At 45.5% G+C, this 17,748-nt stretch overlaps 1 protein-coding gene across 1 annotated transcript in view; it reads right to left on the reverse strand.

Annotated features, from left to right (window-relative positions):
• LOC135376111 (uncharacterized) overlaps positions 1 to 17,748 on the reverse strand; it is a 166,895-nt gene that overhangs the window by 86,639 nt on the left and 62,508 nt on the right. The window contains exons 3-4 of the mRNA XM_064608697.1: positions 17,647 to 17,739; positions 10,912 to 10,996 (exon numbers count right to left, since the gene is read on the reverse strand). Of these exons, the coding sequence (XP_064464767.1) occupies positions 10,912 to 10,996; positions 17,647 to 17,739 (178 nt within the window). The remainder of the gene's footprint in view (positions 1 to 10,911; positions 10,997 to 17,646; positions 17,740 to 17,748) is intronic.

The raw sequence follows: 17,748 nt of genomic DNA on the forward strand, positions 1-17,748 counted from the left end.
GTCGTGCGGATGAGTGGAGAGCACTTTGTAAACTTTGTCGTTATATTTAGGATCAAAGGGCTGTGCAGAATTGGATTCGATCCAAACGAAGTCGCCTGTGGAAAACTGAGATGGCTTACGGCCACGGTCGTAACGTTTTTTTCTGTGACGATACGAAGCTCTCTAGGTTATCCCGAGCCTCTTGCCTTATTTCGTGAAACATTTCAATGGATCTAAGCCGAGATATGTCTGAAATAACAGTGCCGATTTCTATTTCGTTCTGAAGACGGGGCTCAAACCCGAAAAGCAGAAAATGCGGAGAATAACCTGTTGAACTTTGTCTCGATGCGTTAATGTTGGAAGTTGTTTGTCCCACTTAGATGGGTTGTCGAAACAATACTTCTTTATGGTAGTAGTATGGTATGGTATGGTAGTTTTTAAAGTCTCTACTTGTCTTTCCACAAGACCGTTGGCTTGATGGAAGTAGGGACATGAAGTCTTGTGTTCGATTCCTGTTGTATTCAAGAATTTATGCATGTTCTGGCTTACAAATCATGTACCTTGGTCAGAAATCGTAGTGATGGGGATACCAAACACATTATTGACCTTCTCATTAAGGAAGCCAATAATGCTTGGCGTTGCTTTAGATTTCACAGCCTGACTCACGACAACACGTCTGGTATGATCAACACCTATAATAATGTACTTGTTTCCATTTGCACCTTCAGGAAATGGACCAATATGATCAAGGGAGACAGTAGTAAAATGTTGTGCAGGAATCGCTCTTGGGTGTAAAAATCCAATAGGTCGTGATGTCCTTGAGTTGAACTCCTGACAAGTGTTGCATCCTTGAACGTAGTCTTTGACGTTATTGTCAATGGATGACCACCAGTATTTACTTGAGATGCTACTTTTCGTCTTAAACTTATTCATGACCACGCCCGTCATGGGATTTCGTTAGAACAGTTTTCCTGAGTGACTCTGGAATTACAATTCTTGTCTATGTGAATCCACGAGTGTCACGACTTTTATGGCACAGAATGCCATTTGACAGGAAGAAAGTGCTTCGGATTTTTTCTGCCTTACGAGAGGAAATATCGGGATTCCTCAGCACTTGAAATATTTCCAGCAGTGAAGGATCTGATTGTTGCTGACTAGAAATATGTGAATTATCAGCTGACACGATCAGGTAAGCAACAACCGGTTCAGGGATCCGAGAAAGTGCGTCAGCGACAACGTTACTTTTCCCGGAGTGGTGGTGTGTTTTGAGAGGAAGTTCCTGCAGGTCAAGAACCATAGGAGGGAACTTTCGGTTAATATGTTGAGTATTGGTCATTAAGGACACACTGTAGTTGTCTGTCCAGACGTGAACAATGGCAATTCCATAGACGTAGGCACGAAATTTTTCTGTAAGTGCCCAATAACGAGCGATGCATTCTAACATATTTGTTGAATTTTTTTTTCCTCTGTTGCATTTGTGGCTTTGCTTGCATATTCGACAACATACTCTTTGCCGTCATGCTTTTGGGAGATGAACTCTCCAAGATGTTTTGCAGAAGCGTCAACGTACACGTGAGTCTCTCTATCCCGGTCAAAACGAGCCAAGATGGGAGGAGACCTCAACATAGATTACAGTTTACGGACGGCTTCAGTATGATGGGATGTCCATTCAGCAGTGATATTAGTTGTTCCGACACCCTTTGATTGTTGCCTATCGCGTAAAAGAGGAGAGAGTGGCCGTGCAATCTCCGCAAACCCTCTAATGAACTTATGGAAGTAGGACGTAAAACCAAGGAATTTCTTGACATCATGAAGAGTATTGAGTGTGTCGGGGTATTTGTCCACCGCGGCTGACCTCTCAGGATCTGGGATTTTCCCTTCATGAGACACAATGTAGCCTAAGAATTTGATCTGCGTGTGAATGAAATGACACTTGTTTATGTCAATTTTAAAGCCATATTTTTCCAATATGGACATAGACTCGTCGAGGGAATCTAGGTGTTCGTCTATTGCGGACGTGTAAATGCAAATACCGTCGAGACAGGTGATGACAACATCTTTCCATTTCAGTGAATCAAATGCTTCGTCCATATCCGCTTGCCATGTCGCAGGTGCGCCACTTGGACCAAGCGGCATTCGAAAAGATTCGTAGAGACTATCTGGAGTAACGAAAGCAGTCTCATGCTGGTCAGGTTCGCGTATTTTGATGTTAAGGTATCCCTTTTTTATGTGCATGGTGGAATAATGTTTACCTTTTCCTAGTCTGTCGACAGTATCGTCAATAGGAGGCATGCTATACGCTCGCTTTATTGTTTTTCCATTTAGTTTACGGTAATCAACGACAAGCCATCGTGGTGTTGACAGATGTAAGGGTTGGTCAACAACGAAAACAGGTGAAGCGTAATGGGACTTAGACCTCCGAACAAGACCCAGCTTAAGCCAGTTATCTATCTCCTCCTTGATAAATTGCATGTCGTTCCATGGATAACGATATGACTTAATACGAACAGGAATGTTGTCGGATAGACCGATGCAATGCTCGGTTTTGGGGCGAAAACCTATGTCGTGTTTCTGCTTAGAGGAAACTTTACTGCGGTTTGGAATAGTGTCATGGAGGTCTTTTGACTTGACTCTCATTCATGTAAGATGTTACTTTGCTTTTTTGCTTTTTGCTCTGGTTGTCGAGATAACTTCTTCATGTCTAGCACCTCTTTCTCGCACAACCCTATCACGGGGAACGATATCGCTGGCTTGAACAGAATTAGTAGCAGAGGGCATTAACAGCAAGAGGTCGTCATGATCGTTATGCGGTAGTGAAGGCGTAAGTTGCTCACATACCTCTGGACAGGCTGTATAACGGTCGTTTTTGCATTGATTGTTAGTAACACTTACACATGCACTTTCCAAAACACACTGAACTGTCTGGATGTCAGAGGATGTTGCCGAAAGATCCGGTATGAAGTAAGGGATGACCTTGTCCTGGGATGCCACAATGTTGGTTCCAGGAAGAAAAGGAAATGGATACTTCGCAAGCGGCGATGGACTGCATTCGCCTGGCGGCGATGCTACACTGCTGATGGATTGTTGATGTTGAACGATACCGTTGATGTGTCCGTGATTTACTTGATGGCCTTGGTTCATTGGAGGAGTCTGAGAAATTTTCGTGATGGGGTGAAACACCATTTCACGTACTGGCTGATGTTCATCACCTGGTAATGAAGATCTTTGTGGCGGTTTCAAGACGGGACCTTTAACCAGGAAAATATTGTTGATAGCTTTTTCTTGGTTGAGGCTTGAAGGAGAGTGGATTGTGACGTGACCATCCGGCCACACGGTAGTTCCAAGATTGGCGGAGGCCAATTGCTGCCAAATGAGAAAGGACAAATAATGTCTTTAACAATGGCAACTTGGAGATATATCGTTTTATCCGCAACAGTTACTTCGATGGTGGCTTCACCGAAAGGCATAGATTCAGTATTGATGGCTATAATGGCCTCGTTCTTCCACGGTGTTATGCGGCTGCCCCAGAGTTCGGCTCCGTGCTTTCTCAAGATAGAAATATCGGCACCTGTGTTCGCGAAAGCTTCGACCGGTTTGTTATTCACGAAAACTTGAATGACGGGCCTTACAGAATGGCTGGACTGTAGGTCATGATTTAAAGCAGCAGCGTATCTGTGCTTCTTGTCTTTATCGTGGTGCTTAGTGTCACCCTTGTGGTGTGTCTTATGTTTGTGGTATCAGAAGAGCTCTTCTCACCGGATTCCTGCGATGGATACTTAGACTTAGTGATAGATGACACCTTGCGTTGGTTGTCGCCGTCTTTGTATGTCCTCGGCTTGGCTCCTTGACTCCTTGATGATGGTGGAGTCTGTAGGCTCTGTGAAGCTCTGTGATGTACTGTCTGTGCTCGATTTGCAGTGCAGGCTTCACTAACTCGAGGCTGTCGCATTTTGTTGAAAGATAATAAGACATGAGGCTTGTCCTTGTGGCCTCGCTCCGAACGCCCTTGCAGATTTAGCGGACCTTGTCGCGCTCTCTGAGTTGATAAGGACATTTGGATAAGATCTTCGCATGGATATATTCGGTGATAGTCTCTTCCGGTTTTTTCGTCCGAGCTTCGCAATCCTGAGTCCAATTTGGAAGGTCAGCGTCGTACCCGAACAGTTCCTTAAATGACTAAACTCAGCTCGTCCACGTGCAGCAATCCCTGCCAGACTCAGAATCCCAATATTCCGCCGCGCCGCGAAGTTTACTCCTGGCAATGGCTAAGACTGTTTGATTGATCTCAGCTGTACTGAATACGTAGTACTTCAATCAAGGCTAGCCAGGCACGAAAGTCGTCACTGGATCTACCGGAAAATAACTTCAACGTTTGGGAAAGATCTGGAGTAGTGACTATCCTGTGAGGATTGGAAACTAACTGTTTGAACAACTCAGCCAACTGATCTAAGGTGACTGGAGCAGAGCCACGAGCTGTAGTCTTCGTAATTGTTTTTTGTTGTCCTGTTTTGTTGACTGTAGTCTTGGTCTGGTCATGACTTTCACCATCTTCCTGTGACGAATGGTAGCTGTCGCTATCGCTATCGCGTCCATGAGCCTTCTTTTCGTCATCTTCCAGGATGAGCATGGCTGCGTGAGAAGGTTCAGCATTTCCAGGCAAGATCAACTCACGTGATGCGCACTCGTCAAATAGTTGCTGTGAGGGACGCAAAAGAAGCTTCAAGAGTTTTGGGCTTTCCATTCGTTGAAGAGGAAAAGGCTCCCAAGGCGCTGTGTACCATAGTACAGAAAGATTCAAACCTGATCTCGCAGAATAGTGAAACAGTATACCAGGACGATGATCAAAGGAAGCGATGTGCTTGCGAAACTTAGCATGCCGAATCCTCTCGACTGCGCCATGTGAGGCATGAACTGGGACCAAGAAGGGATGGTCGACGTGACATCGTTCAAACAGTCGTTGGAAGTTCTTGCCTAACTCAAAGATTCGGATACGGCGATAGAAAATATTACCAGCATTTAATTAACAATGATGAATCCACTCGAAAATGAATACAAATAAACAGACATACATTTTGATGATGAGCAGGACGAACATGACAACAGATGATGGAAGAACAACAAGCTCGTGGCGTGTGGCCGTTAAGAATGCCTGCGCCACGCAATGACAATGGCGATCAAAGAAGAGCTCTGACGCTCACATGTCACAGCCTTAACGGCTACCACAGGAATTTGGTTATAGCTCTGAGGTCTGTGGCATCTGTTCGAGGTTTTTTTGTCGCGAAGTATGACACCTAACAAAAATAATTGTTTTTATCTGTATTATGGTGTGGGAAATGTGCACCTATGATATAGCAAACCATCTCTATAAAAGTGTCCCAATCCCCTTATTCTTTCACTGCCACTGCATATTGTTCAAATGGCTAAGGAACATGGAGTACCGTTTACCGTGTGCACAGGAAATTTGTGTTTGTTTCCCCATTCCTACTCTTCTAGAGATGCCACCGGGTAATGGCAAATGAGGTGCCGGAAACGAAATGTCATATTTATGATGACTGCTTATACATGTTCATTGAAGCCCTTCTGTTGTCCACTTGCAGTTCATGCTCTGCAGAGTTCTCAGTGTTTTAGTGATTCATTCACTGTATCTCTTGTGGCGAGCTTGTGTAGCCTCTTGCTTCTGGTCAGGGTCCCATGAACAGCCACCGCACATAGAGATTGAGCACAGCTCCCGGAAGCTCCTGGACTCAGCCTAACATGAAAAGAACGGGTCTTAGAGTGTCTAAACACACAGTAAAGGAACAATGCAGTTTCATATTTCAATAGTTTTCCCGCCTCGCATGGAATTCTCTTGAGTAGACACAACATGTGGCACACATATGAGGGAGAAGTGGTGCTCTCATATATCTTAGATACATTACCTTGAAACAGCATTGAGGAAGAAGGAAACTTGTAGTGCACACCTTTACCAGGAACAACTTCCCATTACCATTGCTTGTCCATGCGCACCACTAGAGATGCTTTGCAGTGCTGTGGCACCATTTGTGTACCACCGGATGTTGCTTCACCAATGCAGCTGCACGTATCTTTTCCCTGAGGCCCGAGCAAAGAGAAGCAGAGTAGTATAATTATACCGGTTAAGGCTAACATTGCTAAAAAATGTGCCAAAAGCATCTACACATTTAAGCTATAAACGTGATCAATAATGTTAGCAGCAAGCCTTGCCGCCAAATGTACTAGTTCTAACAGGAAATCTGTTGTCGAACAACATGTGCAGCTGAACTGCACATGTGTGTTGTGACGTTGTGCACGGAAAAGGAAATGTGGCTTACCACTGTCTTATTACTGTGCATCCCTGTATTATCAGTATTCTGTCAGTTTAAATTGGTACTTTGTTACATCCAATAGTTATATGTAATTTTTGATATTATAATGTTATGTAATTCATTTTCTCTTTTTCTTTTCCGAGTGTATGCTGTGTCTCTGCTGCCACGAGTGGTTACTTGGGCCGTGCCCTCGACAAGCAGCACGTGTTGCTTTTTGGCCGCCCCCTGTACCGCTTGTGGAACAATAAATGAAATAAAATGAAAATTAAATTACCTCTTGCAACGTGCAGCACGTTAAAGCGGCATTCACAGATGCATGAGCTTAATTGTGCCTATCGGTGTTGAGGATGCTGACTGTCATCCCTTGCCGTTCGAGGTACTCGAGCACCCCTTGAAGGCCTGCTGGTTGCTGGAGTCAACTTCGTCGGACTCGAACACAGTGGAATTTGTGGCACGTGGTAACCTTACATTACAATTTGAACACACAGCACCCACAGACACAACCCGGCTTTTAGAGAGAAACAATGCTGCCAAGTAAGTGGGGTAACGGGCTGTTCCAGAGTGGGGAAAAGGCTGAGCGTGATGACACAGAAGTGAAGACCGACGCAACGCGTCTCAAAGGAGGAACCCTGAATTTCTTGCTGATTTCAGCCGATGTGACTGTTTCGTCTTCTCTGTGCGCAGGCTCAGGCTCTATCAAACTCATGTAATTTCGCAACCAGCTTCTCTGTGAAACTGCATCCCCAACAACACATTGCGCTCCTATGGACGTCCGCGGAATATCTACAAGCAGCTACACAAGATACTCATCATAAAATGGTACGCACTCATAAAACTGCCTCGGTATTAATAAATGAACGGTGTGTTGGTTTGTTTCAGGTTCGAACTTGGTTACTGTGTGTCAGCAACGCAGCGTATGTAATGTATCAGATCTTTTAATCATTGCTTTGTGTCAAATAAATATTTTTAGCCAAAAGAAGCCTCAGTTATTTTGAATATCGGCTAACGGTGGTAGGCGTGAAATCCGGTACAAGTCGTTGGTAGCCAGAACCGGCCGAACATCAGCCAAAGTTAAGGCTCCTGATTGGCCGACTGGAATTGCATAATTTCTACAGCGTTGCACTGTCATTCCTCATGTGCCCAGTGTTGTGTTAATTATCTCGAACTATGGGCTTTATGGAGAGCTGTTGGAGGCTGCTCACGTCATCTAGGCGTTCGGATTCAAATTACGCCGTCAGATAATTGCAACGGCGACGTTCTATCAAATTAAGCCTGAAAAGGACACTTTGTTTTCAATCGTAAATGACACATTTGAGCTTCATTTATTGCTACGCCTATACCGGCCGCACTTTTCTACTTTTTGTCTCAGACGTGCATGATAGATGCTGTCCCGACGTTCCCCGCGCGCCATATCGCGCACTGGGCAGCACATAGCGATTTGGGCGGACCCTCCGCTTAAAAGAACGTCCGCCGGATGTACGCTAGGGACTGTAGACATTCGGATCTATCATGTACATTCGACGGACGTTCGCTGTTGTTGGGGGTTGTTTTACATACAAACGCTGACTATAGGGCTCAGCAACCACATCTTTCTCGTTCACATGTTCGTATTGTGTGCAAGCCACAGTGCAGTTCATGCGGACACTTGCCTGCAAATTTGATCCTTTGGTGCTATCCTCTTTGTCGCCATCAAACGAGGCACGTGCCACATCCCTTTTCAGCGACTTTTCGAGTCCAGTCGACCGTCAGGTGGGCGACCTCGTATCATTCTGATGCAAAATGGTTCGAGCACACACGACCGTTGCCTTGGTAAGTTCAGAGCACTCGACCACTGGTTTCGTATCACCGGAGGACCACGGCATTCTCACGATTCTCTCACAGCGCATCTCTCACGAGATGACACTAGAGCATCAGAAAAACAAGTTTTTTCTAGTGTTCTATATGACACATAAGACGAAATTGTGTGTACTGACCAGTCGAAGGAAAACTGAAATTTAGACGAAGAGAACAGTGCTCGTGGTGCTTGTATGTTCGGATGACTCTCGATTTCGCTTTCAGCATGACGATTCCTGGCGATTGCGAAACCGCGAGCAGGTCAACGAGCCAAGAAGAGCCCAAGCGAAAGCTAGCCGTGATGTTACTGGTTTGAGCGGACGGCAAACCAAAACATGTGTTTCTCCGGAACGACAAGGTATTTTAACTATTCCACGCTATTTTGTACGTACACTCAATAGACACCAACATTTGTGCCTGCTCGCTGTTGTTGTGATCTGTGACATCGAATTTTCCTGGATGCTTACCTTTAAACATACTTGTTGATATCACCAAGACATGCAAACCATAGTAAGTAGTGTGTGGAATATTTTGTGTGTATCAGTTGTGCATCCCCCCTACGTAATTCCGTCGTAGGTATTTAGGGTACGTGAATAAAAAATAAAAAGAAACTCATCAAGCTTAGTGGTCGTCACAGAGACGTTCGAGACAGTCACATCACAGTGGTCCCCAGGCATTGTAATGCGGCATGAGGACCGTGGCTATATGACTCTCAAAACACTCATGAAAAAGCAGTGTTGCACATAGTGGCGCTACTAGTAGCGCCACTACCGCATTCGCTCCTTTTTTTCAGTAGCGGAGTAGGGATCTCGCTACATTTGAAAATGGTAACAAAAAAGTAATTCCGCTACAAATACGGGTAGCGGTGGACCGCTACTTCTCATGATAGGGTAGACGTGGAACTCATATAAAATGGTAGCAGCGAAGCAGAATATTTCTTGGCATTCCTTTTACTAAATTCTTAAACAGGGAGACTAATGTGGTGATCATAGTCAGTTCCAGTAACTCTCATACGCTAAGCGCAATCAAACATATAGCGATTTATTTTGCGTTATTGTGTGCATTTTTAGGTCATATTTCTGAAACGCAACCAGGTACGTATAACTTACCGGATAATATGGGCTACGAAGCTAGTTTTATCATACAGTCACTTGAACAACTAGAGTGAGCCAGTTCATAGCAGGCTAGCAAGAATATATGGGAAACACAACGTGATATCACCAAAGTCGGCGCACTCCAAACGTACCGCCAACTTTGCTTCAGGCGCTGCAGGTGAAGCATTTCGGACACGATGGTAGTGAGTTTTAGTATATCGTACGCTATCGCCTTTGCGTACGCAAGGGATAGCGCTGGTGGTTCCGTGCACGCGCAAGACAGAAACAGAGCTTTGCGTATTGCGCACAACTGCCACTCTATCACTTACGCATGCAAGGGCGATAACGTACGATGCACTAAAACACACTATAGTATGCTCAATTATAGATACGTGAAGCACACCAAACGAAGAAGTAATATATTCGGCAGTCAGTGTACACCAACGTGCTTTATACGCTTGCTTGGTGACGGTACACGAGCGATTAACCTGAAGACAATTATTTACAGCGGTTGACACGTTTAGGAAAAAGTTATAAGACTTTGATTTATTTATTTATTTACTTATTCTAAGAATGCTACATTTACGAGGTAATCTCCCACGGGTATATTCTTCCTGAGGAACTCATGCTCCCAGAATAAGCATATTAAACGTGGTTTTTCGTAACGTCAAACGCTTTGTAAAAAAAGCCGTCGTGTGGCTTGAAGAACGTAAGAAGAAGAGTGTGAAGAAGTGAAGAGTGTATTAGGCAGCAGCAGCAACTCCCAATTCATGTGGGACCTAAACTTTGGCGTGGTATGCCAACAACACTCAGAAGACTGTCCACTCTACTTGGTGGCGTTTGCCATGGCGAAAGCGTGACAAAAGCTTGACTTTGCCATTCCTTGTCATGGCTACAGGCAAAACTGATCAATGCGTCGACAGTAAGCAGACGGAAAAAGTTTGGATTCCCGGATATCTCGAAAAAAATACATATGTTGCAGAAAAACGGTCATGTGATGGAAAAATTCTGACGGGAACATTATTAAATGCACATATGCGCTATGTGCATTACATTACCTCTTAAATGCGCATCATCTCAACGTCAAGATCAATGTGGAACATCAACATCAATAAATATTGCACTGCCTTTAGACACGTTTGCCAGGGAGGTGCCTACATTATGGCTTTCATAAAGAACGGCACGGCAACGTAAAACTAGCGGCATAGAATTTAGGTTACTTTTATTTGGTAGCGGTAAAGGGTATCGCGTTACTTTTTCGAATTTGTAGCGACGCTAGTATTGCGCTACCTTTTTTTTTGAGTAGCGAGTAGCGGTATTTCGTTACTTCGTGGTGGTAGCGGGTACAACACTGTAAAAAAGTAGTGATGTGGAGATCAAGCCACACAGCTCCGAAAACAAAGAGAGTTGAACTGAACCATCGCTGCCGTGGATGTCCTGACATTTACAGCACGGCTGTGGATGAAGATCGTAGTATTTTAGCATTATTGTTGTCACTAATTCCGCCTCTCTTCACTAAAACTTCACCTAACCCTTCCGAGTTCCGGGTTTCGTTCTTCGTTAGTGACTTATATTTCTGAAAGCCTTCGCGTGTGACGATTCATCGGGCTACTTAATATTTTTGTTTCGCACCGAGACACAATACGGTGAGATGATATAAATTAACATAACATAACACTTACGCTGCCCCTTTTTCGCAGACTCGTAGTCCAACCGGTCGTAACATTCCCCTTTGAAGCACTGACCGGCTCGAGCATCATTCATGAACTGCGCAATTAGTAATATGGACACAATAAGAACACAATGATGTGAACAATGCAAATGGGACGGTGGCACAACAAAGCAAGAATGAACTCCTACGGGAGTCCTTGTATTGGAGACCACCGAAGTGTGACATCAGTTTGCAGTAGACACCTTAGATACATGTAGCGAGGCCCGCTCAGTGCCTGGAGGCGGAGAGTCTTCTCTGCCGGAGGGCCCCAAGGCACAATGGGGCAGGATGAGATAAGTCCTGATGATGTACGATGCTAAATGGGGTCGATAGTCTGTGGAGTCAGTAGTACATCAGAACGGTAGGCAAAACCACAGCACACAAGACACACACACAGCATACAGGTACCCAGGCGGATCATAGGGTAGAGAAGAGACCAGTGTTCTAGCTAAAATTTTGAAATACTCAAGAGCTTTGCGATGGTCGATCTGGTTAGACCAAGGGCCGAGAACGCTTGCCAATGTGAATAGTGCGGCCGTGATCGACTGCAGGCGGCACTGAAGAGGTGCTCTTTGGGAGGTGTAAAGATGGCTGTCAAGGAGCACACGCTTGGTATCCGTCACAACAGCACAACGAGACGAAAAACAACACAGCAGAGTATGGAACGGGAAGAGTCGGAACGGCCGATCAGATGCTTGAAATGGGGGGTGAATGCAACCCCAAGACGAAGCAAAGTGAAGCAAAATGGCGAGGCACACGAGAAGGCATGGTGAAGCCAAAGTCAGGGTCCACTTCACGCATCAGAACTCTTGATGGAACGTCCCGAGACCATTGCACATGTGCGAGACGCCTCACCACATCATTTAGGAAGGTTCGCCTGTCGCCTTTGGGGAGGGTAAACGACATGCTTGATCGCGAATGATTTGGCCTAAGTGGCCCTTGCGCAAAAAAAAAAAAAAATAAAAAAAACGTCTAACTACATACGTCGGGAATGATACGCAGCTGCTGCAGCCTCGTCAGCCTCTTCATAGGCGCGGATGCCGCAGTGTGCAGGAACCCCACTGGAAGTAGATAGAGTGCCCGCTGATCTCAAGACAGCTTAGTTTCTCCAGTATGTCCACCACCACAGGCGCAAGTGATCCACGAATACCTGTGTTCGCTATACACTGAAGAGCTGCCTTGTAGTCGCAGTATACCACCCAGCTGGTGATAGCGGCGGAATGAATGTACTTGAGTAAGAACAAAATGGCATGCAACTCTACAGACGTGGATGAGGTGCGGTGCGAGAGGCGGTATGCGTGGCAAGACGGCATAGTCGGAATTGTAAAGGCAGCAGTGGAGCAGTGTAAGTTGGTCGACCGATCTGTGAATACTGCAGTGTGCGAAGGGTAACGGCACTGCATCATGTCTGCACTGTCATGTCAGAAGGAACAAGGCGAAGCAGCACTCACCTTCTTGTGACCGATAGCGTGAGAGGTGACTTGAGCAAATAAATCGACACGATGCCTGTTTGACTGATGGCGTGTGGGAGAGGTCACAGGCACGGCACAGCCGCCACTCACAACTGAACAACGCCAACACATTTATTATTTCGGCGCATGAGTAATCGAGTGGTTGTGCCTTGGCGCCGCCACATGAACTTGCGAGCCATATGTGCGCTGTGGTCGTCGCCGTAAACCCCGTGGGTGGCGCACTGCGTACTGCCAAATATTCTGTTGCACACTCATGTCACGGACACACCTTTATATCTAGCTGGGCGTTCCAAGTTCAGTTTAGCACGTGTCGTCCACTGTCCGGCATTTCATCTTACGACTGTATTATACGAGTAGCACCGTTCATTTTGATATCGAAAACCTGCACGCCGCTAGAAGTCCCTGTCAACCTTAGTTGGACGCAGAAGAAATCCGAAAAGACATTGTTCCGAATATGCATATTTCCGCATTGCTAACATGGGCATAATGCCGCAACAAATGTTTCATGAAAGTTTGTGATAGTGTACTTGTGATGTGTATTCGTGCTCAATTGTATTATCTGCAGCTGGTATGGTGAACCGGGAAACCGATCTTAATGGCATAAGAACAGACGGTAATGGTACAATATCCAAGGCACATGATAACAGTCTCACGATACCGCATAGATGCACCAGTTATCATTACCACTTTTTTTTTACTTTAAAATCGACAAAACCTCAGCGCTGGGTAAAAGAGGGACAGAGGAGGACACCAGTAACGACACACAACGACTGCATTGAAGTACTAAGGAAAGGTTTGTTCCATCAAAATATATATCTTTACCACGACTTACCGTAATTTTGGCTGTCAGGCAGCGGCGGCACGTGTTAGCGCTCACATGACTCAGCAATCGGAGAGGCGTCTTCGACTGCTCGAAGGATTCGTCATATCGAGATTCCACAAGACTAAAGTGCCTATGCTCACATGCCGCGGTCCGCTCCATAGCGCTATAAGTAACGCTTAAGGCCTGTTCCGACATATAGCGATTTGCTATATAGCACAAGAAAATAGCGCGATATTTTTTTCCTCGCACTGCTCCAAACCGCTGAAAATTAGCGCTTGACCGAGTTGAGCTGGTGTCAACTTTTGCAGCGCTAATATGATCCCTACATTCCTGTTGGCCAATGAGGAGGACCTTGAGCGATGGCGTCGCGGAAGACGTGAAGTTGTTTTGCTTCCGCATTTCACGGCACCGCGACCGCATTGGAATTTGGAACCGACGAGTCTGTCATCCGAAATGTATCGTTCGTCCCCGTGCTGTCGAACGCCGAAGGCGCCATGATGGGAGAGACCGGAAACGACCACCGAACTTCCACGAAATTATAGCGCAAGCCCCGCTTTGCAAGTGTGAACCGTCCGGTAACAGTGAGCTCTGTTTTTGCGCGATGTTTTGTAGCGCTGTAGTAGCGCGCTGCTATATGTGGGAACAGGCCTTCAAAGCCAATAGCGGTGTTTTCTGCCTTCGCGGTCACACTTGCACAGTGGAGCGTACACCACGCCCCCTGTCTCCCACTCCAGTCACGGGAAATCCCGGGGCAACGTGATGCACCGGCATTTCTCTGCTGGCCATTTCCGCTTCGCCACTGCGATACGGAGGAATCCTGAAGAGAGCAATCACATCTTGTTGGGGCACCAATAGTGGCTGCTAGAATGTTCCTGCTTAGGTGATAAGAAGGGCGGGGTTAGAGAAGAGCGGATAAAGAACGGTGGAGCCCTGGACCGGTAATCCAGAAGATGTGGGTTTGAGTCCGACAGCTGGTCAACCTTTTCAATGACTTTCATCTTTCATCGTTACTTTCAGCGGATAAAAGCACACGGCACAGGGGGATCTAGCGTTCCTTCTGTTGGCGAGGATCGAGGCTGTTCTGCACTGTAAGTTCTGAAATGAAACTTGGTTTGTTGTTAGGACTTTTCACTTGCTGTGTCTTCCGCGGCGACGGAACGGACGGGCTGACACCACGAAGTTGGAAACACGGTTCCCACAAGCTTCCGGAACGTCAAAGCAAGCGGAACACCTCTATTGGCTATCAGAAACCTAGCCCTAGCAATAACAGTGAAAACTTCGCAGGACTCAATATGTGCAAGTGATGTCTTCCACTGCTTCCCCGCAGTGCCAAGAGGCAAAACAGCGGTGTTTCCCAGCATTACAGAGCAAAGCGGTCTATGTGCCTCTGAACTAGCCCAGGGCAAAAGTAGGGAGGTTTCGGCTTCATTTTAACATGATCATACATTTGCACACAAGATATGTGAGGTGATCTGTGTTGTAAGCAGGGTCGCATCCAGATTCTCCCTTTTAGGGGGGTTCTTTGTCGAAGCGCCTGGCACAGGTGGGAACAGGAATGCACCAAATGATTAGGGGTAGGGGGATAAAGAAGGGATAGAGAAGGGATTCTCTTGGGGAGACAAAGAAGATAAAGAAGACAAGGGATAAAGAAGGGATAAAGAAGACAAGGCACAATGAGGAGAGCGTACCGAGCACGCAGCAGAGCAATTATGATACATACAACGTTGCAAAGCTGCGACGTGCCGCACACGGGGCAGACGGCTTCTTTGCATTCTGACGAGTCAAAACAATCTCTCTATATTTTGTTTGTCAATACAGACATAGTGGCATACGGGGATGATCAGGCAATAGTTCATGCACGCAACTACAGTAAGTACGATTGTTACAAAAATGTGGATGTTAGTGGTGTGACACATCCGTGCTGCAACAAATGGAAGGCGTTGCCTTCATTCTCTCGAAGGCACTAGAGCTGGGGCCAAACCTTGGAAGCCTCATTTTTAAGGTTTGCCTGTTCAAGACCTCATGCGATTTTCTAAAAAAAAAATCCCCCCCCCCCCGACAATGCTCCCCGACGACCGTTTTTAGGGCCGCGCATTCAAAGACACGGCCCAACCGGAGGCGGACCGCGTTGTCAAGGGCCATGGACCTTCACAGTAAATCATTTCACACCTTAATTGGCTCAAAAATGGTGTATCGTTGTAAAAACACCGTTTGCCATCACGCAAAGGTTGCAAGAAGAGCATTACTAAAGGTGCAATATCGACATACACCACGTTTTATCCAGTGTCGGTCATTAAGGGCGTAAATTGGGGGGTTGAAACAGGTGTTTACGTCCAATACACCATTTTTACACCGCATCTGAACTGGGAATATTGTGTTAAAGACTGTGCTTTAATTCGTGAAAAAAAAATATGCTGTTTTCACTGCTCCGCTCATCAAGTAATCACATTCTAGACTATAAACTCAGTTACAAACATAGTATTTGGCAAGGAAGGATGCTAGGAATTTAGCTGATATTTCTGCAAACTAACCTTACGTACTAACCTTACGCAGAGTAACCCTACGTGTAACATCACGGTACCATTACCATTATTAAAAATTGCACTTCAGTATGCGACACGCCAATATAGGCTACTGAGGGTACCCAGGTCACTTCAAACCTCGGCACTCACGTTGGTCCCGCAGTCTTATCAAGCTAAGGAGGCGTGCCTGTGACGCATTGCGCTCCAGTCTAGGTTATATGCGATGGAACCACGGCTCGAAGTCTGCCGTGCATGGGGGTGCTTGCAATTGAAGCAAAAGAGGTCAAACTGTGTATCTCGGCCAGTGGTCTCGGCATGCTGCCGCGGAAGCTTGTGTTACACTAGCTATTCGAGAAGGAATATTTGGCAGAAAACAATCCCATCATAAAATCATCAGGCCCATCAGGCTTCATCAGGCCCATACTTGAGTATGCCTCCCCCATCTGGAGTCCTTACCACTCCAACCTTTCTTGTGCAGTTGAGGCGGTGCAGAACCGCGCAGTTCGATTCGTTTTAAATAATTTTTCTCCATATAGTAGTATAACAACAATGAAGTCGTCTATTGATATCCCAGCATTAGATTTACGTAGGAAGGTATCTAGTCTCTGTCTCTTTCATAAGGTCTTCCACAACACAATCTTAAGCACAGACTTTTTAAGAAATGCGGCGTTTATCTCTGCACGACTGGATCATGACTACAAGGTTGAACTAACACATTGCCACCATGATTTCTTCCTTAACTCATTTGGTTGTTACATAGCGAAATGTTGGAATGATTTACCTCGTAACATTGCAGTGCTTTATGATCCTTTAGAATTAAAAAAAACAGTCACCTCACTCATCATAGGGGACAATGAAAGAACAGTGTGTAGCTGAAGTCGGTACTTTTCGTGTCTTTGTAAATTTATAATTGTATAACCCATGTTAACCCATATAGTATGTACATAGTGTGTTACATATTATTATAGGTTATTATATGTGCTGTGTCCGCCGTCCGTTATGTAGTGCCCAAGGGCCTTTAACGTACCACGAAATAAATAAATAAATAAATAAATAAAAGGTATCTTCAATAGAATGGTCTAATTTTAAGGGTGCTTATGATTCCAAACGCCCCTTATAAAAGTATTTTATTAGGAATACACTTAACTAAAGGGTGTTTTACAAAACACCTTTCACTTGAGTATAAAGGCAACACCGAAAGGGTGTGCGCCAATGGGACACGCCATTTACAGCAAGAAGGTGAAAAAAATTTTGCTGTCGCTGACGAAGCGGGGCGTTAACATGTAACAACACATGCCCCTGTGGACAGGAATACGGAAAGTCCGGCAGCTGCTTCATTCCTCTCAATACTTAAGACCTGGGAAACTCATTTATCGTACCATGATCTCGTCGAAATACGCAACAGAATACGGAACACAGCCTTGTAAAAGTTGTCATGTCTTTCCTGATATCTTCATACACAACGTTACGTGCAACAGATGACAATCTCTGCTTGCTTTATTTTATAGCTTCGAACTACATTTTATTACTTTTGATCCCGTCATTCAGTTACGGGTTTCGGCAACGAGGCCAAGGTCTGGGGTGCACCAGGGCGATACTCATCATGTATGCAATAAAAACCACACATGTATCTGTTGCTATAGCTCTTTACTCCAGACGAAAGCCATATTACCCACAATGAAATTTTGGTTTACTACGGGCCCTAAATCAGAAAACTAGATAATGCGGACACTCTGCCATTCGTGTGCGGTGTCTGCGAAATTCGATATATCTAATTACGCAGATGCTACTATTACGCAATGCATGAAATGCTGGACGTTTACGTACACTTCAACCGTGAAAAGCCGTCCCTGTCTGAATATTGAGAGAGTAGCAGTAATGCAACATACCCAACAGGGTGCCCTGTCGTCTTCTATGCGATGGCATGGGCAATAATAGTAAGGTTCGGGTAGGTAGCTGCAGGTCATCAAACGACCGTTATGCTGTAAAAT

This window comes from Ornithodoros turicata, chromosome 1 (genome assembly GCF_037126465.1).
Source record: "Ornithodoros turicata isolate Travis chromosome 1, ASM3712646v1, whole genome shotgun sequence".
Taxonomy (NCBI): Eukaryota; Metazoa; Arthropoda; class Arachnida; order Ixodida; family Argasidae; genus Ornithodoros; species Ornithodoros turicata.